The 27,677-nt window shown below is 43.3% G+C and overlaps 1 protein-coding gene and 1 pseudogene across 1 annotated transcript; one reads left to right on the top strand and one right to left on the bottom strand.

Moving 5' to 3' along the window:
• Positions 1-8,551: 8,551 nt before the first annotated feature.
• On the bottom strand, positions 8,552-12,266 carry LOC149983199 (ubiquitin-like-conjugating enzyme ATG10; annotated as a pseudogene).
• Positions 12,267-16,508: 4,242 nt separating this feature from the next.
• LOC110523420 (acetyl-coenzyme A thioesterase) lies at positions 16,509-27,677 on the top strand. Its single transcript, XM_036977048.2, has 12 exons — positions 16,509-17,209; positions 17,862-17,931; positions 18,007-18,067; positions 18,177-18,420; positions 21,663-21,840; positions 21,979-22,098; positions 22,198-22,468; positions 23,100-23,183; positions 23,317-23,450; positions 23,530-23,658; positions 23,770-23,896; positions 27,240-27,677. The coding sequence occupies exons 1-12, from the start codon at positions 16,882-16,884 to the stop codon at positions 27,378-27,380; spliced, it is 1,887 nt and encodes a 628-aa protein (XP_036832943.2). The 5' UTR covers positions 16,509-16,881; the 3' UTR covers positions 27,381-27,677.

Genomic DNA, 27,677 nt, shown 5'->3' on the forward strand with positions numbered 1-27,677 from the left:
CAGAGATAAAATGTAGCATAGTTTTGTTTGATAAAATGTAGGAACTGGGGCCTACAGTTTGACCCTATTGCTGTCTCTGGCTCCACACCCACCCCGCCCGGCCATCTAGATGTGTGTAAGTTAGTGTATAAGCTAATGATCCATCATGTATGACATTCCTGGGAGTGTGAACTTACATTTTTTTTATTACCATAGCATTTTTGTATGTTCTCTATAGTTATGTACTTAAATCAATCAATTGACCAATTTGGCACATTTGGGAAAACTCCTGGCAGACTTGATACAAAATATTGTGCACTAATGTGATTCTTCACTGGTCAGTCTAAACTTTTGCACACACTGCTGCCATCTGGTGTCCAATCTAAATTACACCTAGACTCCTATCTGAAAGTATGGCCTTTCTCTTGCGTTTAAAAAAAATGAACACATGTTTTTTTTGGTATTATCTTTTACCAGACCTAATGTGTTATATTCTACTACATTAACTTCCCTAATGTTTGCTAACGTTATAGGAGAGGAGTCTGGGTCAAGGTAATTAAGCTGTGGCAGTGGTTACAACCTCAAGTCTTCTTGGGTATGATGCTTCAAGCTTTGGCACACCTGTATTTGTGAGGATCTCTGCAGAGCCTCTCAAGCTCTGTCAGGTTGGATGGGGAGTGTTGCTGCACAGGTATTTTCAGGTCTTTCCAGAGATGGTCGATCGGGTTCGGGCTTTGGCTGGGCCACTCAAGGACATTCAGAGACTTGTCCCAAAGCCATTCCTGCGTTGTCTTGGCTGTGTGCTTAGGGATGTTGTCCTGTTGGAAGGTGAACCTTCACCCCAGTCTGAGGTCCTGAGCGCTCTGGAGCAGGTTTTCATCAAGGATCTCTGTACTTTACTCTGTTAATTTTTCCTTCAATCCTGACGAGTCTCCCAGTCTCTACCGCTGAAAAACATCCCCACAGCATGATGCTACCACAAACATGCTTTACCATGGGGATTTTTTGTACCCTTCCCCAGATCTGTGCTTCGACACAATCCTGTCTCTGAGCACTATGGACAATTCCTTCAACCACGGCCTGGTTTTTGCTCTGACATGCACTGTCAACTGTGGGACTTATTTAGACAGGTGTGTGCCTTTCCAAATCATGTCCAATCAATTGAATTTACCACAGGTGGACTCCTATCAAGTTGTAGAAACATCTCAAGGATGATCAAAGGAAACAGGATGCACCTGAGCTCAATTATTGAGTCTCATAGCAAAGGGTCTGAATACTTACAGTGGGGCAAAAAAGTATTTAGTCAGCCACCAATTGTGCAAGTTCTCCCACTTAAAAAGATGAGGCCTGCAATTTTCATCATAGGTACACTTCAACTATGACAGACAAAATGAGAAGGAAAATCCAGAAAATCACATTGTAGGATTTTTTATGAATTTAATGCAAATTATGGTGGGAAAAAAAGTATTTGGTCAATAACAAAAGTTTATCACAATACTTTGTTATATACCCTTTGTTGGCAATGACAAGAGGTCAAACGTTTTCTGTAAGTCTTCACAAGGTTTTCACACACTGTTGCTGGTATTTTGGCCCATTCCTCCATGCAGATCTCCTCTAGAGCAGTGATGTTTTGAGGCTGTTGCTGGGCAACACAGACTTTCAACTCCCTCCAAAGATTTTCTATGGGGATGAGATCTGGAGATTGACATGACCTTGAAATGCTTCTAACGAAGCCACTCCTTCGTTGCCCGGGTGGTGTGTTTGGGATCATTGTCATGCTGAAAGACCCAGCCACGTTTCATCTTCAATGCCCTTGCTGATGGAAGGAGGTTTTCACTCAAAATCTCACGATACATTGCCCCATTCATTCTTTCCTTCACACGGATCAGTCGTCCTGGTCCCTTTGCAGAAAAACAGCCCCAAAGCATGATGTTTCCACTCCCATGCTTCACAGTAGGTATGGTGTTCTTTGGATGCAACTCAGCATTCTTTGTCCTCCAAACACGACGAGTTGAGTTTTTACCAAAAAGTTATATTTTGGTTACATCTGACCATATGACATTCTCCCAATCTTCTTCTGGATCATCCAAATGCTCTCTAGCCAACTTCAGATGGGCCTGGACATATACTGGCTTAAGCAGGGGGACACGTCTGGCACTACAGGATTTGAGTCCCTGGCGGCATAGTGTGTTACTGATGGTAGGCTTTGTTACTTTGGTCCCAGCTCTCTGCAGGTCATTCACTAGGTCCCCCCGTGTGGTTCTGGGATTTTTGCTCACCGTTCTTGTGATCATTTTGACCCCACGGGGTGAGATCTTGCGTGGAGCCCCAGATCGAGGGAGATTATCAGTGGTCTTGTATGTCTTCCATTTTCTAATAATTGCTCCCACAGTTGATTTCTTCAAACCAAGCTGCTTACCTATTGCAGATTCAGTCTTCCCAGCCTGGTGCGGGTCTAAAATGTTGTTTTGGGTGTCCTTTGACAGCTCTTTGGTCTTGGCCATAGTGGAGTTTGGAGTGTGACTGTTTGAGGTTGTGGACAGGTGTCTTTTATACTGATAACAAGTTCAAACAGGTGCCATTAAAACAGGTAACGAGTGGAGGACAGAGGAGCCTCTTGAAGAAGTTACAGGTCTGTGAGAGCCAGAAATCTTGCTTGTTTGTAGGTGACCAAATACTTATTTTCCATAATTTGCAAATACATTCATTAAAAATCCTACAATGTGATTTTCTGGATTTTTTTCCTTCTCATTTTGTCTGTCATAGTTGAAGTGTACCTATGATGAAAATTACAGGCCTCTACAGAACTTGCACAATTGGTGGCTGACTAAATACTTTTTTTGCCCCACTGTATGTAAATAAGGTATTTCTGTTTTCTATTTTTAATAAATTAGCAACATTTCAAAAGTTCTGTCGTTGCTTTCTCATTCTGCGGTATTGTGTGTAGATTCCTGCGATTTTTAATTTATTTAATCCATTTTAGAGTAAGGCTGTAATGTAACAAAATGTGGAAAAAGTCAAGGGGCCTTAATACTTTACAAAGGCAAAAATATAAATTCAACAGTGCAACATGCAACTGAGTTACAGTTCATAGAAGGAAATCAGTCAATTGAAATTAATTCATTATGCCTTAATCTATGGATTTCAAATGACTAGGCAGTGGCTCATCTATGGGAGGTTATATGCCCACCCACTTGGGAGCCAGGTCCAGCCAATCAGGAGTTTTTCCCAACAAAAAGGGTTTAATACAGTCAGAAATACCTCTCAGCACTCCCCCTCAGGTGATCCCGCAGGTGAATAAGCTGGATGTGGAGGTCCTGGGCTGGCAGTTGTGATGCTGGGTGGATGATCTGCCAAATTCTCTAAAACTACATTGGAGGCGGCTTATGGTAGAGAAATGAACATTACATTCTCTGGAAACAGCTCTGTTTTACATTCCTGCAGTCAGCATGTCAATTACACACTCCATCAACTTGAGACAACTGTGGCGTTGTGACAAAACTGCACATTTTAGAGTGGGCTTTTATTCTCCCCAACACAAGGTGGAACTATGTAATGAACGTGCTGTTTAATCAGCTTCTTGATATGATAGGCGTATCATATCAAGAAGGCGTATCTTGCCAAAGGATAAATGCTCACTAACAGGGATGTAAACATATTTGTTTACAAAATGTATGACAAATAAGCTTTTCGTGCGTATGGAACATTTTGTGGATTTTTTTTATTTCAGCTCATGAAACATGGGACCAACACTTTACATGTTGCGTTTATATTTTTTTTCAGTACACAAAAAGTGCCATAATTTTCTAAACTTTTCACCCGATATGGATAAAAATACCCTCAAATGAAAGTTGACAGTCTGCACTTTAACCTCATAGTGATTGTATCATGTGTGTTTTTGTTTAACCATCCTTGTGCGTACCAAGGATGAGGGTTAGGGTTACAATTAGGGTTATGGTTAGAGTTTAGGTTAGGAGTTAGGGTTAGGTATAGTTTTAGGATTAGAGGTTTTTGGTTAAAGTTATGTTAGGTTAGGGAAAATAGGATTTTGGATGGGAATCAATTATTTGTCCCCACAAGGATAGCAATACAAAATGCTGTGTGTGTGTGTGTGTTTTAGTACAAAGACATTGGTGGTTCTGATGTATTCAGACATGAATTCTGAGAGACTCAGAAAGATAGTGAGAGAATAGAAGAGATGATATGGCAATGATAAGGAAATAACAACTAAAGGAGTAAAATGAAGGTGTGTAATAAACCTGATTTATACCGTCCACAGATAAGGTCAGTGTATGTGTGTCTCTGTGTGTCGTTGGAACCAAAATTATTTTCCAATCGTTCTGAGCAGAACCCCTATGTATTTATTTCAGTTCCAATATTCAGACCAGAATTATAAAGTTCTGAACCGGGTCGAACACTTCATATAGTTTTTATTTAGCTCATTCATTTACAACACCAATTAGTGTGGATAGAGCAGCATGCTATGGAACGGCCAAGCTAGTTGTTTACATGTTTGATGGACAGATAAGTGCAGGCGTGCGATGCGATTGCAATTCCACGGGTGAGGAAAGAGAGAGAGGGGTGGGGCATGGAGGGGGCTCGGCTTGAAGCATTGAGTGTCATGATGTGATGTGGGTTGGAATGAGTTTAGGCTATTGCATCATTTCTTCAATGCAGTACAGAAGAGGGTCCACATATGTGTGTGTATATGTGTGTATATATATATATATATATATATATATAAAAAGTGGAATTTCTATTTTCTTCAATGTTATTCTGAATATCGGTAGCAATTACAGAAGAAACACATTCGGAATTACATACCTACAGTATAAAAGAGGGGAATATCTTTCTAATGATGTCAACTTTGTCAACTTTTTAATGACGTCAACTCCTAATATTGAGCAGATTACACTCGTTGGAGTCTCTGACATAGGCTTTGAAAAGCACCCACGAATGCCACTGGCTGCCTCTAAGCTTTCATGACTTAGACATACATTTTTTCCAACACATGGCTAACCTGTGTTTAACCAGCTTCTCTTAGCGAAAATGCGTTTGGAGTTATGTGGGGAAGTCAACATAATGACAACAACCTACCAAATCTATTCATTTTAAACTGTTGATTACTTCTCTCCATTCTCATTCACCTGATGATGAGACCAGATGTGAATTTGTTGTTTTGTTTTTGCTAACGTATGATGGGGTCCCTGGGTTGCCAGTTTGCTTGGGAGGGGGTCCCTGGGTTGCCAGTTTGCTTGGGAGGGGGTCCCTGGGTTGCCAGTTTGCTTGGGAGGGGGTCCCTGGGTTGCCAGTTTGCTTGGGAGGGGGTCCCTGGGTTGCCAGTTTGCTTGGGAGGGGGTCCCTGGGTTGCCAGTTTGCTTGGGAGGGGGTCCCTGGGTTGCCAGTTTGCTTGGGAGGGGGTCCCTGGGTTGCCAGTTTGCTTGGGAGGGGGTCCCTGGGTTGCCAGTTTGCTTGGGAGGGGGTCCCTGGGCAAGAAGACCACTGGATTACAGAATTATATACTAGACATTAGGAATATTTTGTGACAAAAAACAACATTACCAACCGGTTTTCAAGATTTGAAAATAACGGTTGTGTTCCATAACACTAGAGATCACTTTCGTTCCTGGTTCTGTTTCCATTCCTCTGAATATGTAATTTTTTTGGTTCTGTTCCCTGAACCGGTTACAACCCCTAGTGTGTATGTCTGTGTCAGTAACTCTCTCCAGATGAGTCTCTTCCGTGAGCTGGAGTCTGGATCAGAGGAGGGGGAGGGGGGTGTATGTTAACACGACCAGCATGACTCCCAACCTCCTGTATACCACTGTGTTTGTGTGTATGTTGTGACCAAGAGAATGACAAAGAAATAGGGTGATAAAAAGAAAGAGGGACCAAATAAGAAAGGCGGAGAGAAAGTGTCCTGTATGAGAGCTCTGACATCATCAGTGTCATGGGACTCTTTTCTGGCTTCAATGGGACACACACACACACACACACTGTGTCTTCTGTGTCTCAGCGTGCTAGCAATGTTATCATCCCCAGTAGTTTGTTTCCCACAGTTAAGAGGTTGGAGTGGAACCAGGAAACTGATTCTCTGCTGTTTCATAAAGAGAGGAAGGGAGAGAGAGAAATGTCAATGTCATTATCACAGCACTTTATTAAAGGAAACAAGTCTTTGAGAAAATGAAAATATTGTCAGAAGATTATAGCATTCATTGAAGCTAAAGCTTACTTTGTTATCAATGTAAAATCTAATCAGGTTATAAAAGCAGGAAGGAGAGCGAGACAGAGAATTGTTTCACTCTGTATGTGAGAAGCTGTGTGCTTGGCTTACTTAGCCTAGTGTCTGTAGGCTGTAGCTCGGTGGGCTAACACTGTCTTCAGTTACATGATTTCCACAGGTGAACCCAGTGGGTCACATATGCAGAACTAATTCTGCAGTGTATCGGTATATAGTAATGCATACGTACAGCCTGTAGTACAATAACTACAGTTCACTGGTGCTCATCCATCCTATTCACTGTTTCCCAGGCTCAAAATCAGCTACGGCTCAGTCACAAAATCTACTGTTTATTTTCTCTCTCTGCTGTTGATTCGGGAATCAGTGCTCTGAAAGTCACCAGGACCTCTCGCTATGTTCAGAAACAGCCATGTGGTTCCAATTGTTGTTTATGCAGGGTTGGCATTGAGCAACTACTGCCCTTAAATGTTCACATACATGCATATTATTCATGTTAACGCTACATCTCTCATGGCTCAAAGGAGAGGAGAAATTCATCTCTACTTGTTTTTGTAAGAAGTATTGACATGTTGAATGCACTGAGCTGTCTGTTTTAACCTACACAGCTTGGACACCTATGCATACCCCACAAGACATGTCACCAGAGGTCTCTGGTGTCCAGAACAGACTATGGGAGGCACACAGTACTACATAGAACCATGGCTACATTGAACTCTGTTCCACATCAAGTAATTCACACAAGCAATAAAATCAGATTTCAAAAATCAACTGATAAAAATAAATCTTATGGAACAGCGAGGACTGTGAAGTGTCACACACACACACAGGTACAAACACACACAACATACAAACTATACATACACATATACACCTGGATTGTGTGTTGTAGTGGCTGGAGGGCACACACTTAATGTATTGTGAAGTCTGTTGTGAAGTTTATTAGAATGTTTAAAAATTGTATTCTAATGTATATATCTGCCTTACTGTAAAAATGAACTGCTGCCTTGGCAACAGCTAATGGGGATCCATGATAAATACAAATACAAACCATGTATTCTTTTAAAACATGGATAACTGATTACACACACTAATCTAACATTGCCCGAGCTCCACTGGGACATTTTATATGAGCATTTCTGTCTTAGGGGCAGATTGGATAGAATGTGTGTGTGACTAAGGGCACCGTAGTCATTACCACGAGACGTAGTCTATATTTACCTGATGACTGACTTCTGCTCCTTCTTAAACATACAATATCACCATCGTTGCATTAGCTATAACAGCCCTACTGTATCTACTGTGTTCATTGGCATGTAGCTTCACTAGATACAATCATACATGTTGTGTTATTTCTGGACTGAGATGGGAGAGTTGCCATTATACACAGCCGGCATTGATGTTACAACATGTATACATTCAACATGCAACAATTTCTAAATCAAAGCAAATCGACAATGTTATTCTATGAGAAACAGGTCCAGGCTCTCAGTCAATGGAGACAATATGTTAGACAAACTTTATTCCCAAGAAATGTCAGTTACAAAATGATTGTTGGCCATGTTAGGTGATAATGAGAGGAGTATTTATAGTTAAAGGTCAGAGGACATGGGAAACACATCTGTAATGGCTGATTTAATCTTCAGTCCCCCAGACAGGGATACAATGTACTTTATTATTCCAAAACAAATTTGGAATAGAGTTGGATAGAGTTGCTCCCATAGAAATGAATAAATATCTATTTGATTGCTCCATGGTTGTCTAGTCTCCTATGACCAGGTCTGCTCTGTCTCTGACAGAAGGAAAGGTGTCTGTTTCCTTTTCACAGATATCAGCGCTCATGCACATAGTGGACTCTGTCCAGATCTACTTGTCTTTGGGGATCCCGCTCCTTTAGTCCACCCGGCTGAATCATCCTAGCAGTTCTGACATGGCTGAAACATTGTAATGTTTCTTTCTCACAAGTAGGTGTCAGCAGTGCGTCACACACTGGTTCTCTTTAGATCTGCTGGGCGTCGGTCTCTTTGTCACTGGTTTTGACCAGATGGGATACAGTTTTTGTCAGATTTGACTTTTTGTAGTAGATTAGCAGAATTTATGCAGCAGGTTAGGATAATTGGGTTAAGGTTAAGAAAAGGGTTAGAGTTCAAACGCAAAACAATTAAACTTGATGTTATTTTGACAAAAGCTGTATTCCTTCTAGCCATAACCCTCCTCACTCTCCTCTTCTGCCCACTGGACAGGCCTCATCAACACGCCTCTCTCAAGCTGTAGCCAAATTTTGTGTCACATGTTGTCCACACTAGATGTGATGCTTGTTTGTGAGAGGTCCACTCAGTCTGTCTGTGTCCCAAGGGCAGGGGGCTGTGGAGGGAGTGTGTGTGGTGTGCAGCAGATACCTGTTTACAGTAGCTGAAAGGAATGTCAAGTCCCACTATAGGACCCACCACACTGAGCCAGCTCACTATGTAGTTCACCTGTCTGTACAGAGCGAGGTAGAGGGAAAAGGTCACACACAATAAAATATACAGGTGTAATACTCAGCGGCAGGTCGCTTAGCCGTTAGAGTGTTGGGCTAGACACCAAAAGGTCGCTAGTTTGAATCCCCGAGCCAACAAGGTGAAAAATCTGTCTATGCCCTTGAGCCAGGCACTTAACCCTAATTGCTCCAGGGTCGCCTTTGATAATGGCAGACCCTCGCTGTGAACCCACTCTCCGAGGGTGTCTCGGGGAAATGGATATACAAAAAAAACACATCTCCAATTCACACATGCATATTAATACACACTTGTGAAATAGTACAAATATAAGCCACCTTCTTCTTCTTCTTCTTATTACTCTCAGATATAATGTGGTTTGAGTCTCTGACTCATAGCTGTACCTCCAGGCTTCATAAACACTTCTGTCCTGCAGAGTTGGAGCACAAAGAACGACTGGCCTAGTAAATGAGAGAGTCGGGAGAAAAAGGTAACCACAGAAGTGTTAAGTGAGTGAATGGTAGATTGGGGGGGGGGGGGGGAATAAAGAAAGGGATGGAGAGATATGTCTAGAGGGGGGAAAAGGAGGAGAGCGGTACCAACCTGTTGTGTGATGATATCCCAGGGTCCATTCTGTAGTCTACAGAAGTAGTAGTTAGGATTAACACTGTCCCATACCTCCTCTAAACACACCCTCATACCCTTAGAGAGAGAGAGAGAGATTCATCAAAGCAGAATCTTCACAGAGAGATGGAAGATAGGGGGAAGAGAATGACTGGATGAGAAGAAAAATAACTTTCTCTTGTAAATCAGCCAGTGTTGTCTAGCTACATACCAAGGGTTGAGTCTCTGAAGTAGAGGACAGGAGTGAAGTAGCTGCAGGAGTAGAGAAGCACCACTACTGTGTACAACACACTGATCCATCATCATCATCATCATCATAGAGGAAGAGAGGGGAGGTCCTCTCCTGGTGCTGATCTGAACAGGTTCCTTGCTGGTCCTGTTCTCGGTTAGATCTGCTTCTGCCGGTCCCCAGTGCAGTCTTCCTCAGGTAGCCATCCTCAGAACCCTTGTATCAATTAAATGTGTTTTATAAAACCCTTTTTTACATTAGTAGTTGTCAGAAAGTGCTTTACAGTCAGTTACCCAGCCTAGCACAGTGGTCAGGAAAAACTCCCTAGAGGGAACAAACCTAGAGAGGAAGCCAGTTTAGGGGTGGCCCATCCAGGCGGTCTTAAAGAAAGGACTTTAACCTTTCCTAATTCAGAAAACAGCTACTCGTCTCTAGAGAGGAGATGGGGGAGATATGAAAGAGATTAGGGAGAGGATGAGAGAGATGGGGTACAGAAGGAGATTAGGGAGAGGATGAGAGAGATGGGGTACAGAAGGAGATTAGGGAGAGGATGAGAGAGATGGGATACAGGAGGTGGTGAGGGAGTTATGAGAGAGTTGGGGAACAGGAAGAGATGAGAGATTTGGGGTACAGGAGGAGATGAGGGAGATGTGAGAGAGTTGAAGCACAGGAGGAGATGAGGATGAGAGAGGGTACAGGAGGAGATGAGGATGAGAGAATTGGGGTACAGGAGGAGATGAGGATGAGAGAATTGCGGTACAGGAGGAGATGAGGATGAGAGATTTGGGGTACAGGAGGAGATGAGGATGACAGAGATGGGGTAAAGGAGGAGATGAGGATGACAGAGATGGGGTAAAGGAGGAGATGAGGATGAGAGAGTTGGAGGAGATGAGAGAGAGTGTACAGGAGGAGATGAGGATGAGAGAATTGGGGTACAGGAGGAGATGAGGATGAGAGAATTGGGGTACAGGAGGAGATGAGGATGAGAGAATTGGGGTACAGGAGGAGATGAGGATGAGAGGGATGAGGTACAGGAGGAGATGAGGATGAGAGAGATGGGGTACAGGAGGAGATGAAGATGAGAGAGATGGGGTACAGGAGGAGATGAGGATGAGAGAGATGGGGTACAGGAGGAGATGAGGATGAGAGAGATGGGGTACAGGATGAGATGAGGATGAGAGAGATGGGGTACAGGATGAGATGAGGATGAGAGAGATGGGGTACAGGAGGAGATGAGGATGAGAGAGATGGGGTACAGGAGGAGATGAGAGAGGGTACATGAGGAGATGAGGATGAGAGAGATGGGGTAAAGGAGGAGATGAGGATGAGAGAGTTGGGGTACAGGAGGAGATGAGGATGAGAGAAGTGGGGCACATGAGAATATGAGGGAGATATTGGGTATAGAATATTGGGTATAGATATAGAATTGGGGTACAGGATGAGATGAGGATGAGAGAGATGGGGTACAGGAGGACATTAGGGAGATATGAGAGAGTTGGGGTACAGGAGGAGATGAGAGAGAGAGGGTACAGAAGGAGATGAGGATGAGATGGGGTACAGGAGGAGATGAGGATGAGATGGGGTACAGAAGGAGATGAGGATGAGAGAGATGGGGTACAAGAGGAGATGGGAGCGGGTACAGGAGGAGATGAGGGAGCGATGAGAATTGGGGTACAGGATGAGATGAGGATGAGAGAGATGGGGTACAGGAGGACATTAGGGAGACGATGAGAGAGATGCGGTACAGGAGGAGATGAGGATGAGATGGGGTACAGGATGAGATGAGGATGAGAGAGATGGGGTACAAGAGGAGATGAGGGAGATATGATAGAGATGGTGTACAGGAGGAGATGAGGGAGATATGAGAGAGATGGGGTACAGGAGGAGATGAGGGAGATATGAGAGAGATGGGCTACAGGAGGAGATGAGGGAGATATGAGAGAGATGGGGCACAGAAGAAGATATGAGAGAGATGGGCTACAGAAGAAGATATGAGAGAGATGGGCTACAGAAGAAGATATGAGAGAGATGGGCTACAGAAGAAGATATGAGAGAGATGGGCTACAGAAGAAGATATGAGCGAGATGGGCTACAGAAGAAGATATGAGAGAGATGGGCTACAGAAGAAGATATGAGCGAGATGGGCTACAGAAGAAGATATGAGAGAGATGGGCTACAGAAGAAGATATGAGCGAGATGGGCTACAGAAGAAGATATGAGAGAGATGGGCTACAGAAGAAGATATGAGAGAGATGGGCTACAGAAGAAGATATGAGAGAGATGGGCTACAGGAGGAGATGATGGAGATATGAGAGAGATGGGGTACAGGAGGAGATATGAGAGAGATGGGGTACAGAATAAGATATGAGAGAGCATCATAAAGCCATTTGAGATTTATGAAAATGGGTCTGTCTAAATGCACCAAGGATGAATGAACAGAGGCGACTGTACGGCTGGTAGTTTACCGTACGGCTGGTAGTTTACCGTACGGCTGGTAGTTTACTGTACGGCTGGTAGTTTACTGAAACGACACTGAACAAAAACATGCAACAATGTCTAAGATTTTACTGAGTTACAGTTCATAAAATGAAATCAGTCAATTTATAAAAGTGAATTAGGACCTAATCTATGGATTTCACATGACTGGGAATATGGAAATGCATCTGTTGCTCACAGATATGGTGGTCACACTATCTGGTGTGACCACCAATTGCCTCATGCTGCACAACACACTTCGCATAGAGTTCATCAGGCTGTTGATTGTGGAATGTTACCCCACTCCTCTTCAATGGCTGTGTGAACTTGCTGGATATTGGCAGGAACTGGAACACGCTGTCTTACACGTTGGTCCAGAGCATCCCAAATATGCGGAATGGGTGACATGTCTGATGAGTATGCAGGCCATGGAAGAACTGGGACATTTTCATTTCAGCTTCCAGGAATTGCGTACAGATCCTTGCGACATGGGGCCGTGCATTATCATGCGGAAACATCTCTGTGCATTCAAATTGCCATCGATAAAATGCAATTGTGTTCATTGTCTGTAGCCTATGCCAGTTTATGCCTGCTCATACCATAACCCCACAGGCACCATGGGGCACTCTAATCACAACATTGACATCAGCAAACCGCTCGCCCACACGACGCCATACACGCCGAACTACAGTCAGGCCAAGACCCTGGTAAGGACGACGAGCACACAGATGACCTTCCCTGAAACGGTTTCTGTCTGCCATGTGCCCGGTACAGTTGAAACCTGGATTCATCCAAGAAGAGCACACTTCTCCAGCGTGCCAGTGGCCATCGAAGGTGAGCATTTTCCCATGACGCTGAACTAGTCAGGCCAAGACCTTGGTGAGGACAACAAGCACACAGATGAGCTTCCCTGAGACGGTTTCTGACAGTTTTTGCAGAAATTCTTCAGTTGTGCAAACCCACAGTTTCATCAGTTGTCCGGGTGGCTGGACCCAGATGATCCCGCAGGTGAAGAAGCCAGATGGGGAGGTCCTGGGCTGGTGTGGTTACACGTGGTCTGAGGTAGTGAGGCCGGTTGGACGTACTGCTAAATTCTCTAAAACAACATTGGAGGCGGCTTATGGTTCAGAAAGGAACATTCAATTCTCTGGCAACAGCTCTGGTGGACATTTCTGCAGTCAGCATGCCAATTGCACACTCCTTGAGATGTGTTTGGGTGACAGAATTGCACTTTTTAGAGTGGCTTTTTTTGTCCGCAGCACAAGGTGCACCTGATCAAGCTGTTTAATCAGCTCCTTGATATGCCACACCTGTCAGGTGGATACATTATCTTGGAAAGGGAGAAATGCTCACTAACACATTTGTGCACAACATTTTAGAGAAATAATATTTTGGATTATATGGCAACTTTCTGGTTTGTTTTAATTCAGCTCATGAAACCTGGGACCAACACTTTACATATTGCATTTATATTTTTGTTCAGTGTAGCTAGTATGCATGCTTTGTGTATTCTTGTCGCAATATTGCGGTTCTACATTGATGTAGCTAACTAGCTAGATTGTAAACCTTAAAATGTTTGACGAACGTTCAACATTCCTGGAAGTGAAAAGGCAATATATTTTTTTCTCTCCAAAAAGCTGTCTGCTTTCAAGCTTGTTTGACACCGAAGCGACATCAAGTGATCTGTTGTGTGAGGGGCAAACAAGTTTTTTTTATAACAGAGATTTTGGTTGAATGCAGAATTAAAAGTTAACACAGACATCAGCTTTAGGGAATGGTAATATGATGGCCAACAAAGTATGCAAATGAGATCAGCTGTGCGGGTGATTGTATGTGATTGTTTATTAAGGAGAGATCAGCTGGCGATAACCTGGTAGTCATCGATGGTTGCAATAGGCCCATTCTGTTCAAGGTTTTCAATGTTTCTGAGAAAGTTTAACAAATTAAAAGAGCATTCTCAAAACAAAACACGTTTCTTACCAAGGCTCCGGGATCTCGTTTGCGGAGGGGGAATGAGACAACAGCCAATCAGATTTGGAGTTTACACACTGCCCCTTCTGCTATCCTGACGGAGTTTCAAGATAATATCCCCAACATGTGTTTTCACTAATATATCTTTCAGGATGAGTGAATTAATTGAATTCCTTCATGTATTAATTTGCCTAGATAATTTAAAAACACAAGAGTTTGTCATTCCACAGCTCGTGTTTGTTTTATTGCTATCTTGATCGGGGGCCTGGATGATAGCAAAGAGCACCTTTTGTCTCGCTTGGCACATACTCTATTCAACATCTAGTCCACGTTGTTTCAACGTAATTTCGGTGTAAATGACTTGGAAACCATGTTGATTCAACCAGTGTGTGCCCAGTGCGGTAACCTGCCCACTTGACCCAGTTCCTGATCAAACAATAGATTGAAGATACACTACATGACTGGCAAGGCTTTCCACAAGATGTTGGAACATTGCTAAGCATTAGTGTGGTCGGGCACTGATGTTGAGCGATTAGCCCTGGCTCGCAATCGGCGTTCCAATTCATCCCAAAGGTGTTCGATGGGGTTGAGGTCAGGGCTCTGTGCAGGCCAGTCAATTTCTTTCATACCAATCTCGACAAACCATTTCTGTATGGACCTGGCTTTGTGCTTGGGGGCATTGTCATACTGAAGTAGGAAAGGGCTTTCCCCCAAACTATTACCACAAAGTTGGAAGCACAGAATCGTCTAGAATGTCATTGTATGCTGCAGCGTTAAGATTTCCCTTCACTGGAACTAACGGGTCTGCCCAAACCATGGAAACCAACCCCAGACCATTATTCCTCCTCCACCAGACTTTACAGTTGGCATTATGCATTGAGGCAGGTTGCGTTCTCCTGGCATCCGCCAAACCCAGATTTGTCCATCAGACTGCCAGATGGTAAAGCGTGATTCATCACTCCAGAGAACACATTTCCACTTCTCCAGTCCAATGGCAGCGAGCTTTACACCCCTCCAGCCGACGCTTGGCATTGCACATGGTGATCTTAGGCTTGTATGCGGCTGCTCGGTCACTCCCTACGGACAGTTATTGTGCTGATGTTGCTCCCAGAGGCAGTTTGGAACTCGGTAGTGAGTGTTGCAAACGAGGACAGACGCACTTCAGCAGTCAGCGGTCCCGTTCTGTGAGCTTATGTGGCCTACCACTACGCGTTGCTGCTCCTAGACGTTTCCTTTTCAAATGAACAGCACTGACAGTTGACTGAGGCAGCTCTAGCAAGGCAGAAATATGACAAACTGACTTGTTGGAAAGGTGGCATCCTATGACAGCGCCACGTTGAAAGTCACTGAGCTCTTAAGGCCATTCTACACTGTTTAGCCATGGAGATTGCATGGCTGTGTGCTAGATTGTATACACCTGTCAGCAACGGATGTGGCTGAAAAAAACGAATTAACTCATTTGAAGGGGTGTCCACATACATTTGTGTATATATAGTGATCTAATCAATGTCCAACTGCAATGTCCAACTGATGGCCCATGTCCCCTACAAGTTAGAATGACACTCCATATCACATGGTCTCTGCTAATAAATGTATCAAAATTGAATAAAAATTATTTTTGAATGAAGAAAGCATCCAATAGGAATTTAGATCAGCGATTCTTGAAAGCTGGGACAATCTTTTTCCGACAGGGAAAAATGTTTATAGTTGAAAAAAATATGTATTTTGTTGCATTATTTGAGCTTAACATTTTAATTTAGGGGAATCTATGAGGGAAAATATTTTGGGGGGATATTCTCAAAATACTGGTGATACTATTCATTTCCATGACGGCTCTATGCTTGGAAATACCCTTGTCTGGAGCCAAGGAGACCAGTTTCAAACTCTCCCCAAAAAATTCTAAAACCTGTCAATAATGGATGCAAACAGAAAAATGATCATATGTAGTTTCTTGCAATAGCCCCATTTGACTTTAAATCATATTTATCTCAAAATGTTGATTCCTAAAAGATGTGTTGGTTAACTCCATCAGACTTGCCTATAACCCTAAATGAATTAGAAATGAGCAGGGTCAGCCATACCATAATACCCTTATTGTATTGCATATTTAAATAATCTAATTTTAGAATGAAATAATCAAGGCATTTAAACACTTGTTGGACAGGAATTGTAAAATTCTGACGGAGTTGACATAAATCCAGTTAGTTGCATTTTTTGAGAGAAACGTGGAGGTTGTTCCTTTACATGGTGTGATAGCTGATACTTTGGTCTATCTTCTAGGAGGTCTGCTTGCTAGCTAGCATCCAAAGTTATATGTAAAAAAATTAAAAAACAGCTGTATGATTTAGTTTTCTCTGTTTCTCCTCAAACTCCATGATAAGGTAGGCTATCCCTTGTAGTTACTGCAGTCTGCAGATAGATATTATTGGTCTATTCAGGTACTATCAGCACACCGGGCTGTCAGAGTCCATCTGTAGTGTGTGTTAGGTATGTGTGTGCGCACGCACGTCTGTGTACCAGCCAAGTTTCAAGAATGTAGAGGATTGTGTGTCATATCATGTGACTGAGTTTGGCGCTGTTTGGTGGCCGTTTCCAGTCCAGTTTTCCATCTCCCTTGCCAGACCCCCCAAAGTCGGAGCGTGTCATCAAATTGAGTGAGAACTATGATTGAAACTCATTGCCACAGTGTGTAACGGTGTGTGTTTACGTCATAGGGCTTAGAGCCGCAGATAAGATTTACCACAGATAAGATTTACAGACGGAGAGAGGGAAGGAGGGAGGGACAGAGTGGTGTTACACTGCCATCTCGCTCACTTGCTCTCACTCAGGGACTCAGATAGGCTGGTATACTGATTTTCTCTGCACTTACTCAGAGAAGCAACAGGGTCATGATGACCCAAAGCCTCCAGAATGGCTTCACTCTGGACAACCACTACCTCCGGGATCTGAAGGGTCCTGTCCCTGTGCCCACTCAATATGCTCCGAGCCTGGGTGTACACCGGGGGTCATGCCCTGTGGAGCCCCATAAGGACCAAGAGATCCAGAAGCATCGGTCTGCTCAGGCTGCTCCTCTCCTGGGCTCATGTCGTGTGCAAACCCCTGCTCCTATGGATGTCCAGATGTGCCAGTCTATACAGCCATGCCATGCAGATCACCAAGGAGACCTGAGTGCTGGGCAGCTACTCAAATGGATGGACACAATCGCCTGCCTCGCTGGTCAGTATATAGTGTGTGTGTGTGTGCTGGTGCGCGCGCATGTGGCTGTGTGTGTCTTTGTGTCTGTTTCCATGCAAAGAAGACAGACAAGTAGACCATGTAAAGTTCATGGAAACTTTACACCGCTATTCCCATCTGTATGTGTATATTTAAATATCAGGTGGACAGTTTCCTCTGGTGGAAATGCTGAGCAAATGTTAACAATATAGAGACTAGGAACAGTTCAGAGTTCAGGAATAGAAACGGATTAGATGTCAGGGGTAGTGTCTGCCACCTCACACACACACCCCCACACACACCACCTCAGTTACGCAAGTAGGGTGTGTGTGACAGAGCTGACCTTCAGTGGCCATTGCTGGACAGACAGGGTAACAGCAGTGCACTGACCCCTCACCTACTAACATTCCTGTGTGTGTGTGTGTGTGTGTGTGTGTGTGTGTGTGTGTGTGTGTGTGTGTGTGTGTGTGTGTGTGCGCGCGCACAATAACACATAATAAGAGATTTGTGTTATCCACCATGAGGATGTTAAGGATTGGCATGTCACTGTAATTGTAGTTTGGGCCACAGTTGGAGAGATGAAACATAAATACTGTAAATATAAAGGTTAACAATGTGAGATAACTGTGTGTGTGTGTGTGTGTGTGTCCCTTAGCTGAGCGTCATGCTGGGATGGCATGTGTCACACTATCCATGGACGACATCCAGTTTGAGGAGACTGGAAGGTACGCGTCAACCAATCAGTCAATCAATCAATCAAATGCAAGTAACGTTTTTAATATTTCTAATGTTGTTTGCAGGGTTGGTCAGGTGATCACCATTAAGTCCAAAGTCAACAGAGCGTTCACCACTAGCATGGAGGTAAGACTACACACACGCACGCACCCGCGCACACACACACACATATGCACGCATGTACAAGTATTATATATATTTGAATGTATAATATGACAATTGTGTGTGTGTGTAGGTTGGAATCCGTGTGTCAGTGCAGGATGTGAGGGAACATGTGGAGAGGTTGGTATGTGTGGCCTACTCCACCTTTGTTGGAAAGCCAGCGGGACCACAGAAGGTGTTGTTGCGGCCGGTGGAGGATCTGTGTTCTGCAGCGGAGCAGCTGCAGCATTCTCTGGCCTCAGAGAGACGAAGACTTCGCCTTTACAATGAACAGACCTTCAGTACCTTGCTACAAGACTACCACACACTAGCCAACGGTCAGTCTCTCTGTATTTCTCGCTCTCTATGTCTAGACCTCTCTCTATTTCTCTCTCTCTCATTCTCTCTCTCGCTCCTCTCTCACATCTGTGTGTGTGTGTGTGTGTGTGTCAGCCTGGGATATTGTGTCCTAATCTGTATCGTTATCTTGACTTAGGTTATCTTGTTCTGAGAGGAACTATAATTGCCCCTTGAACTCATTTTCAATCGGCAAATATAAACAAATAAATACCTTTGTAGCTGAGAAAGAGGAGAGATAGAGTTTGTTTGGTACAGTGCTCTGATGGAAAGGGCTAAGAGTCAGCAAGAGGACAGAGAAAGACATCCACACTCACATACACACCAACACAAAGAGAAGAGCCAACACATATTTCTTTTCAGATCCACTGGGCACAAACTGGTTGAATCAACGTTGTTTCAACGTAACCATGTGGGGGAAAAAAGTGTTTCTAAAAAAAGTAATCAATGTAAACTGTTGTTAGAGTGAAATTTCAACCACAGTATTATGTCATCATGGAAACCACATTTCAAAATACAAAAACCTTGTATAAATTATGTTGAATTTGTACTTTTTAAACAATGTAAGATTTTGTAAGTTAAATCCACTATCCAGAAAAAAAACTATAGGCTGGGCAGCACCTCCTACTGGAAAATGTATCTATCTACAGCTACATGTTGGTCTTTTTTTTAATTTTTTTTATTTTATTTCACCTTTATTTAACCAGGTAGGCTAGTTGAGAACAAGTTCTCATTTGCAACTGCGACCTGGCCAAGATAAGGCATAGCAGTGTGAACAGACAACACAGAGTTACACATGGAGTAAACAATTAACAAGTCAATAACACAGTAGAAAAAAGGGGAGTCTATATATACATTGTGTGCAAAAGGCATGAGAAGGTAGGCAAATAATTACAATTATGCAGATTAACACTGGAGTGATAAATGATTAGATGGTTATGTACAGGTAGAGATTGGTGTGCAAAAGAGCAGAAAAATAAAAATAAATAAATAAAAACAGTATGGGGATGAGGTAGGTGAAAATGGGTGGGCTATTTACCAATAGACTATGTACAGCTGCAGCGATCGGTTAGCTGCTCGGATAGCAGATGTTTGAAGTTGGTGAGGGAGATAAAAGTCTCCAACTTCAGCGATTTTTGCAATTCGTTCCAGTCACAGGCAGCAGAGAACTGGAACGAAAGGCGGCCAAATGAGGTGTTGGCTTTAGGGATGATCAGTGAGATACACCTGCTGGTCTCACATCCAAGGTATTAACTAAGCCCAGCTGTTAGATCTGTTATCAATGTGCTATCGTGAGAATGATTGTTGAAAGATCTCAAAACAAAATAGATTCACTGTTACGATCAAAGTCATTCCAAAGGGTAGGTTTAACAGAGCAAATGAAATGTGACCATACTTTATCAATCATCAATGATGCTATGTAAGCCTATATAGCATTTACAAAGACATCAACGGGAAATGTTTGATTGATCCCAGTAATCAACTAAAAATAGACCATACAATCGACCTGGGGTTTCAAGCTTGATTTAAAATGTAGTGATATTGAATTGTGTTTAGTTGTCAAACCAACCAGATATCAACATTTGAAGGAGATGTATCTTCTGCTTGGATAGTTCCATCTGTACCACTGACTTATTCTGGCTTTAATTCCAGCTTGTCTACAAATTAATAATTAATATGTTGGAGTCACTTCTCCATCTCAACCAAAAATCTAAGTTAGAGAATAGGACTAAATCAAATCAAACTGTATTTGAAGTTCATTTAGAGTTTGATTTGATTTAGTCCTATTCTGTAACTTAGATTTTTGGTTGAGATGGAGACGTGACTCCAACATATTAATTATTAGTTTGTAGACAAACTGGAATTAAAGCCAGAATAAGTCAGTGGCTCAGATGGAACTATCCAAGCAGACGTTATATGTGTTGACAACCAAACATAATTCACTATCACTTTTTAAAATACAATAAATAGTGTGTTAACTTGTTGATAAGTTAACACATGTTATATTAGAATCATGTCTCCAACTCAACCAAACATAACAGTGGCTCAGATGGAACTATTCAAGCAGTAGATATGTCTTTTTAATGTTGATATTTGGTTGCGTTGTCAACCAAACACAATTCAATACTACTTTTGTAATACAGCAAATAGCCTAAAGTTATGTAACATTTAACCTTAAAATGAGTAACAAATCCATGGCCACATTGAGGTTACTATGACTATACATATCTTCTTATGTAATCGTATAAGTCATGCAAGTTGAAGATGGCGGGTCTGTGGAGATCTTCACAATTTCTTTAATAATCTGCGCAATATCTCAAACAGCATGGATCACTTGCACTTTTAATGTAATCTCAACTGGAATCCAGGTAATTTAGTTCTGCTATTAGATGGAGTACAGTGATATCACATTAATCTGTTGAATAAATAAACTAAATATCTGACATTTTATTCCCAATTGAACTTTGCTCTTCTTTTGAATGGTTGAAAATGTAGTGATAACACATTGGAAATTCAATAAACCTTTGGCTGTCTTTTTGAGTGGGTAATCTCATTGATCAACATCTCAACCAAATGTTACCAGCAGCATACCACCCTGCATACCACTGTTGGCTTGCTTCTGAAGCTAAGCAGGGTTGATCCTGGTCAGTTCCTGGATGGGAGACCAGATGCTGCTGGAAGTGGTGTTGGAGGGCCAGTAGGAGGCACACTTTCCTCTGGTCTAAAAATAAATATCCCAATGCCCCTACACACTGCCCTGTGCTGTCTTTTGGATGGGACGTTAAACGGGTGTCCTGACTCTGAGGTCATTAAAGATCCCATGGCACTTATCGTAAGAGTGTTAACCCCGGTGTCCTAGCTAAATTCCCAATCTGGCCCTCAAACCATCACGGTCACCTAATAATCCCCAGTTTACAATTGGCTCATTCATCCCCCTCCTCTCCCCTGTAACTATTCCCCAGGTCGTTGCTGCAAATGAGAACGTGTTCTGAGTCAACTTACCTGGTAAAATAACGGATAAATAAATTACCCAATTATCCACGTTGAAATGACACAGTGTGCCCAGTGGGTTATCTATGTGTAATGCTCTCTGTCAGAGCCACATGATGAAGCAACGTACATGTCTGTCTGAGGGCTATTGCTGAGTTGGTGATTAGTTGTTCTAGGCGTGTCATTGCATCTCTTTTTAATCCCCATGTCTGTACATGTTCCTCTCCATCAGGTAACTATTCCTCTCCGGGTGTGTGTAGCAGGAGAGACCCGCTGTCTGCTGTGTCCACAGAGTTCACGCGTGTAGAGAGCATCGAGCTGGTACTGCCTCCACATGCTAATCACCATGGCAACACCTTCGGAGGACAGATCATGGCCTGGATGGAGAATGCAGCCACAGTGGCAGCCAGGTAGACACACACACACACACACACACACACACACACACACACACACACACACACACACACACACACACACACACACACACACACACACACACACACACACACACACACTACTAACCCTCTCTGTCTCTCTCTCTCCAGTCGTCTGTGTGGCTGCTTCCCCTCTCTGAGGTCTGTAGACATGTTTCGCTTCAGAGGGCCCTCCTCTGTAGGTGACAGACTGGTCTTTAAGGCTGTGGTCAACAACACATTTAACAACAGGTAACACTTCTAGTCATCTGTCTTACCTTTCAGATAATCGGATCCTATGGAAATGTAATTAGCACAGAATTTAAAATGTGTGTGCGCCTGTGTGTATAGTATCGAGGTAGGTGTCCGAGTGGAGGCCTATAACTGTGAGGAGTGGACCGCGAACAAACCGCGTCACATCAACAGTGCCTTCCTCATCTACCAGCTAGCTAACACACCTGGTGACGTACCTGCCTTCCCCCAAGTCACATACACCACCCAGGACGGGGAGAGAAGATATCTGTCTGCCATTGTCAGGAAGAGAATACGCATGGCTAGAAAGCACATCCTATCCTGTAAGGAGGAGGCTCCTCTCTCTGTCCCCTGGGACAAAAGCAACCAGGTACTACAGCCATGTAATGAACATGACACTACCAGCAACCATTGTTCTAGCCACATTGCTGCCATGCAGTGGTGTAAAGTACTTAAGTAGTACTTTAAAGTATTTTTACTTAAGTATTTTTGACTACTTTTACTTCACTACATTCCTAAAGAAAATAATGTACTTTTTACTCCATACATTTTTCCTAACACACAAAAGTACTCGTTACATTTTGAATGCTGAGCAGGACAGGATTATTGTATTTTAAAGGGAACATCCCTGGTCATCCCTACTGCCTCTGATCTGGCATACTCACTAAACACAAATGCTTTGTTTGTAAAGGATGTTAGAGTGTGCCATCTGGCTATCTGTAAATTACTCTGGTTTGCTTAATATAAGGAATTTGAAATAATTTATACTTTTACTTTTGATACTTACTTATATTTAAAACCAAATACTTTTAGACTTTTACTCAAGTAGTATTTTACTGGGTGACTTTCATTTTCTATTAAGGTATCTTTACTTCTACTCAAGTATGACAATTGAGAACTTTTTCTACCACCGCTGCCATGCCAGATGACAAGTTGTTTGAAGCTGAGATACACTCATTATTTCTCAGCTGACTGTCTCTCTCTCCTATCGCCCCCTGCAGGTGTATCTGGGCTATAACAATGTAGCAGCTCTAACTGTACTGGCTGGGAAACAAGACTGGGAAGCCAGCAGCATCAGTGACAGAGTAAGAAACACACACATGCATGAACGGAGGCATTATATGGCAATTTTGTAAAGGAGATTCTCTGTCCTTTTTGGAGTTGGACACCATTTTGTTTTTACGTTGTCTTTTCTCTGTTGTATGTTTGTGTATCCAGGTCGCTGTGTATGTCCATGAGGAGGTGGAGCTGCTTTGTGTCCAAGTTCAGATGGAGGTCATGACCTCTGCCCTCCATGCCTTCACCTTACTGGCTGACCTCACGCTGCGACCTCTTTGGGACAACCACTACCTGTAAGTATGACCAACACAGAGCTTTATATTCATTAAACTAACTAAACCTTTAACCTCTCACACCCCCTTCTTTCTGTAGGAGCTGTGAGGAGGTGGAGAGGGCGGATGAGGAAGAGACAGTATATCATATTAAATGCCCACCCATCAATGGAGGCAAGAGCCGTGACTTTGTGTTCCTGCTATCAAAGAGGCAGCCCTGCAAAGACGGGTAAGGTTTCCTTCAGAATGATGTTTGTGTGTGTGTGTTCCTGTCTTCTACAGGGGTGATGGTTATGTGTTCATTCTGATTTCTGTAACTATATGTGTGTTTCTTCTACAGTGACCCCTATGTGGTGGCCCTGAGGTCGGTAACTGTGACAACAGTTCCCCATGTGGAGGGTTTCCTCCGTAGCGAGGCCAAGTGTGCCGGTTTCCTCATCCACAGCCTGGGACTCAACAGCTGCAAGGTGAGGCAGACGCACCAACACACTGACTGCCTACGCCACTCCCTTGGACCTCCGTGTAGTCTTGCTTTATATGATTTTGTTTTGCCTTTCTCAGTTGCCTAGTTGACACACACTACCTTTTCATCAAGGTCTATTCCCATCTAGTGATGGGAAGTTTGGCTCGTTTTACTGACTTTGATCTTTTTGAGTCGTTCAGTTAAAAGAACAAATCTTTAAACTCATTTTGTTCATTTGATTAAGTAATACCCAGTGCATGCAAGACCCCCTACCGGCGAACGATGAACTGAAACCTCGAGTCATGACTCTACAAGCCTCTCAGAGTCACATCTCATTCACCAAAAAAGGCTTATTGGCGCTGTCATTTGTGACAGCCTTGCAAAATTGTGATTTAAACTATGTACATGTGATTGCTAGTCATACATATACGATTATTCCTTGATTCCTTTGAAACGAGGTCTAGTTGCGGCCACAACAGGACTAGATTGTGAATGATTCTTGGTGTCATGCAACTGCTTGACTGCTGTGAGGGTGATAAGCACAATATAATTTGCGAACTGCAGAAGCCCCTCCCAAACCATTCATTCTCGAGTTCGAGTTTGTTGAGCAGAGGCTGTGCAAAGTTGTATCCATCATAACAATACATAATCAATTAATTGCATTCATATTTGCACCATGAGATCAATTAACAGTTCTTAACATGTATTTTTCTTCTCTATGCTACCTGCAGCATGGCCTATTTTCCTACGCGCATATGTGACAGACAGTTGTTAGTGAGAGCATGTCTCCAGAGCCACTGAGCTGGAGGAGCACTTATCAATCCTGCTGTAGAATTCATTGCGGCCAGCAGGTCGAACAAATTACTATAATGAACGTGTCACTCAGAAAAACGAATCGGGACTCTTGAGTCAGTAAAAAGAGTTGTTGAAAAATAACAAATTGTTGGCGAACTGCACATCACTAACACGCACGCACACACGGCAGAGGACATTAACTCCTACAGTCCCACCCCTGACACACCGCACAGTCCATTAACTCCTACAGTCCCACCCCTGACACACGGCAGAGGCCATTAACTCCTACAGTCCCACCCCTGACACATGGCAGAGGCCATTAACTCCTACAGTCCCACCCCTGATACACGGCACAGTCCATTAACTCCTACAGTCCCACCCCTGACACATGGCAGAGGCCATTAACTCCTACAGTCCCATCCCTGACACACCGCACAGTCCATTAACTCCTACAGTCCCACCCCTGACACATGGCAGAGGACATTAACTCCTACAGTCCCACCCCTGACACACGGCAGAGGCCATTAACTCCTACAGTCCCACCCCTGACACACGGCACAGTCCATTAACTCCTACAGTCCCACCCCTGACACATGGCAGAGTCCATTAACTCCTACAGTCCCACCCCTGACACATGGCAGAGGCCATTAACTCCTACATTCCCACCCCTGACACATGGCAGAGTCCATTAACTCCTACAGTCCCACCCCTGACACACGGCAGAGGCCATTAACTCCTGGTTTGCGCTACAAACTATTAAAAGCTATCTATGAAAACCTGAGACTCTCACAGACACACATGTTTTGCTCTATGACTCTCAGAAGCCACACAAGAGTAGAAGGTAAGGGGTTCCTCTACGTAGAAGATCATAGGAAATCCCAGGACATATCAAATAAAATATAATCAAAGTTTATTTTTCGCGTGTGCCGAATACACCTTACAGTGAAATGCTTACTTACAGGCTCTAACCAACAGTGCAAAAAAGGTATTAGGTGAACAATAGGTAAGTAAAGAAATAAAAACAACAGTAAAAAGACAGTGAGTAATAACAGTAGTGAGGCTATATACAGGCACCGGTTAGTCGGGCTGATTGAGGTAGTATGTACATGTAGATATGGTTAAAGTGTCTATGCATATATGATAAACAGAGAGTAGCAGCAGCGTAAAAGAGGGGTTGGCGGGTGGTAGGTGGCGGGTGGTGGGACACAATGCAGATAGCCCAGTTAGCCAATGTGTGGGAGCACTGGTTGGCCGGGCCAATTGAAGTAGTATGTACATGAATGTATAGTTAAAGTGAGTATGCATATACAGTATGATGAACAGAGAGTAGCAGCAGCATAAAAGAGGGGTTGGGGCGGAACACAATGCAAATAGTCCGGGTAACCATTTGATTACCTGTTCAGGAGTCGTATGGCTTGGGGGTAAAACTGTTGAGAAGCCTTCTTGTCCTAGACTTGGCACTCCGGTACCGCTTGCCATGCGGTAGTAGAGAGAACAGTCTATGACTAGGGTGGCTGGGGTCTTTGACAATTTTTACCCTCTGTAGTGCCTTGCGGTCGGAGGCCGAGCAATTGCCGTACCAGGCAGTGATGCAACCAGTCAGCATGCTCTCGATGTTGCAGCTGTAGAACCTTTGAGGAACTGAGGACTCATGCCAAATCTTTTTAGTTTCCTGAGGGGGAATAGGCTTTGTCGTGCCCTCTTCACAACTGTCTTGGTGTGTTTGGACCATTCTAGTTTGTTGGTGATGTGGATACCGAAGAACTTGAAGCTCTCAACCTGCTCCACTACAGCCCCGTCGATGAGAATGGGGGCGTGCTCGGTCTTCCTTTTCCTGTAGTCCACAATCATCTCCTTAGACTTGGTTACGTTGAGGGATAGGTTGTTATTCTGGCACCACCCGGCCAGGTCTCTGACCTCCTCTCTATAGGCTGTCTCGTTATTGTCGGTGATCAGGCCTACCACTGTTGTGTCGTCTGCAAACTTAATGATGGTGTTGGAGTCGTGCCTGGCCATGCAGTTGTGGGTGAACAGGGAGTACAGGAGGGGTCTGAGCACGCACCCCTGGGGAGCTCTAGTGTTGAGGATCAGCGTGCCAGATGTGTTGCTACCTACCCTCACCACCTAGTGTCTATAATATTTCAATAAGCTCACATAGTTGTCACTCACTAGTCGGATCTTCACTTCCCACAGAGCAAACCATCTGTACTTACAACATTCTTATAAATGCTTTTTCTTGTCTTTTTTTTCTTTGGCGGATCTTATTTTTTTAAATGGACATTTGTCAATACAATTCATGAATGCAACTGTTTATTTCAAATTGGGTTCTACTTGTAGCCCTAGTTTCCTGAAAAGAAAATGGTGAAACAATTCATCGTGAGGCTAAATATAAAGTCATGCAGATAAATGAAAGCCATTTAAATGAATTTTTTTATAAGGTTAATAAGCACAGTATAATAACTTGTTAGCTTTCATCACGTCTTCAGTAGCCCTCCATAGACCTCACTATTAATCAAATGTGTTAACACCAGGTGTCTTATTTTGTGTTCCAGGTGTGTTACTACAACCAGGTGACGTCAGGTGTTTTGCCGTATGTAGCAGGTAACCTGGCAGGCTGGTCCAAGTCTATGGAGGAGACGGCTAGCGCATGTACCACCTTCCTGGAGAGAGACCTCATCACTACCCTCTACTGACTCACACACTAAGCATGAGTCTATGATGGTGAACTGACACAGCAGCACAGATTCTAACAATACAGAACTGTCCATGGCTGCTAATACAGGTGTTACATTTGCAGTTACCCAAAATGTATTTGTGACGTTTCTGTAACTATTCAGAGCAAATTTAGCTCATGTATGTGGTGTAGGTCTTATTTAATTAATTTTTCTATAAATATTTCAGATGTTGATGCGAGTAATGTACAGTGACATAATGATACTCATAATGACAAAACCTATTCTGTAAATAACAAATAAAAGCTAAATGTTTTA

This window comes from Oncorhynchus mykiss, chromosome 5, assembly GCF_057628025.1.
Source record: "Oncorhynchus mykiss isolate SJ-2025 chromosome 5, ASM5762802v1, whole genome shotgun sequence".
Classification (NCBI taxonomy): Eukaryota; Metazoa; Chordata; class Actinopteri; order Salmoniformes; family Salmonidae; genus Oncorhynchus; species Oncorhynchus mykiss.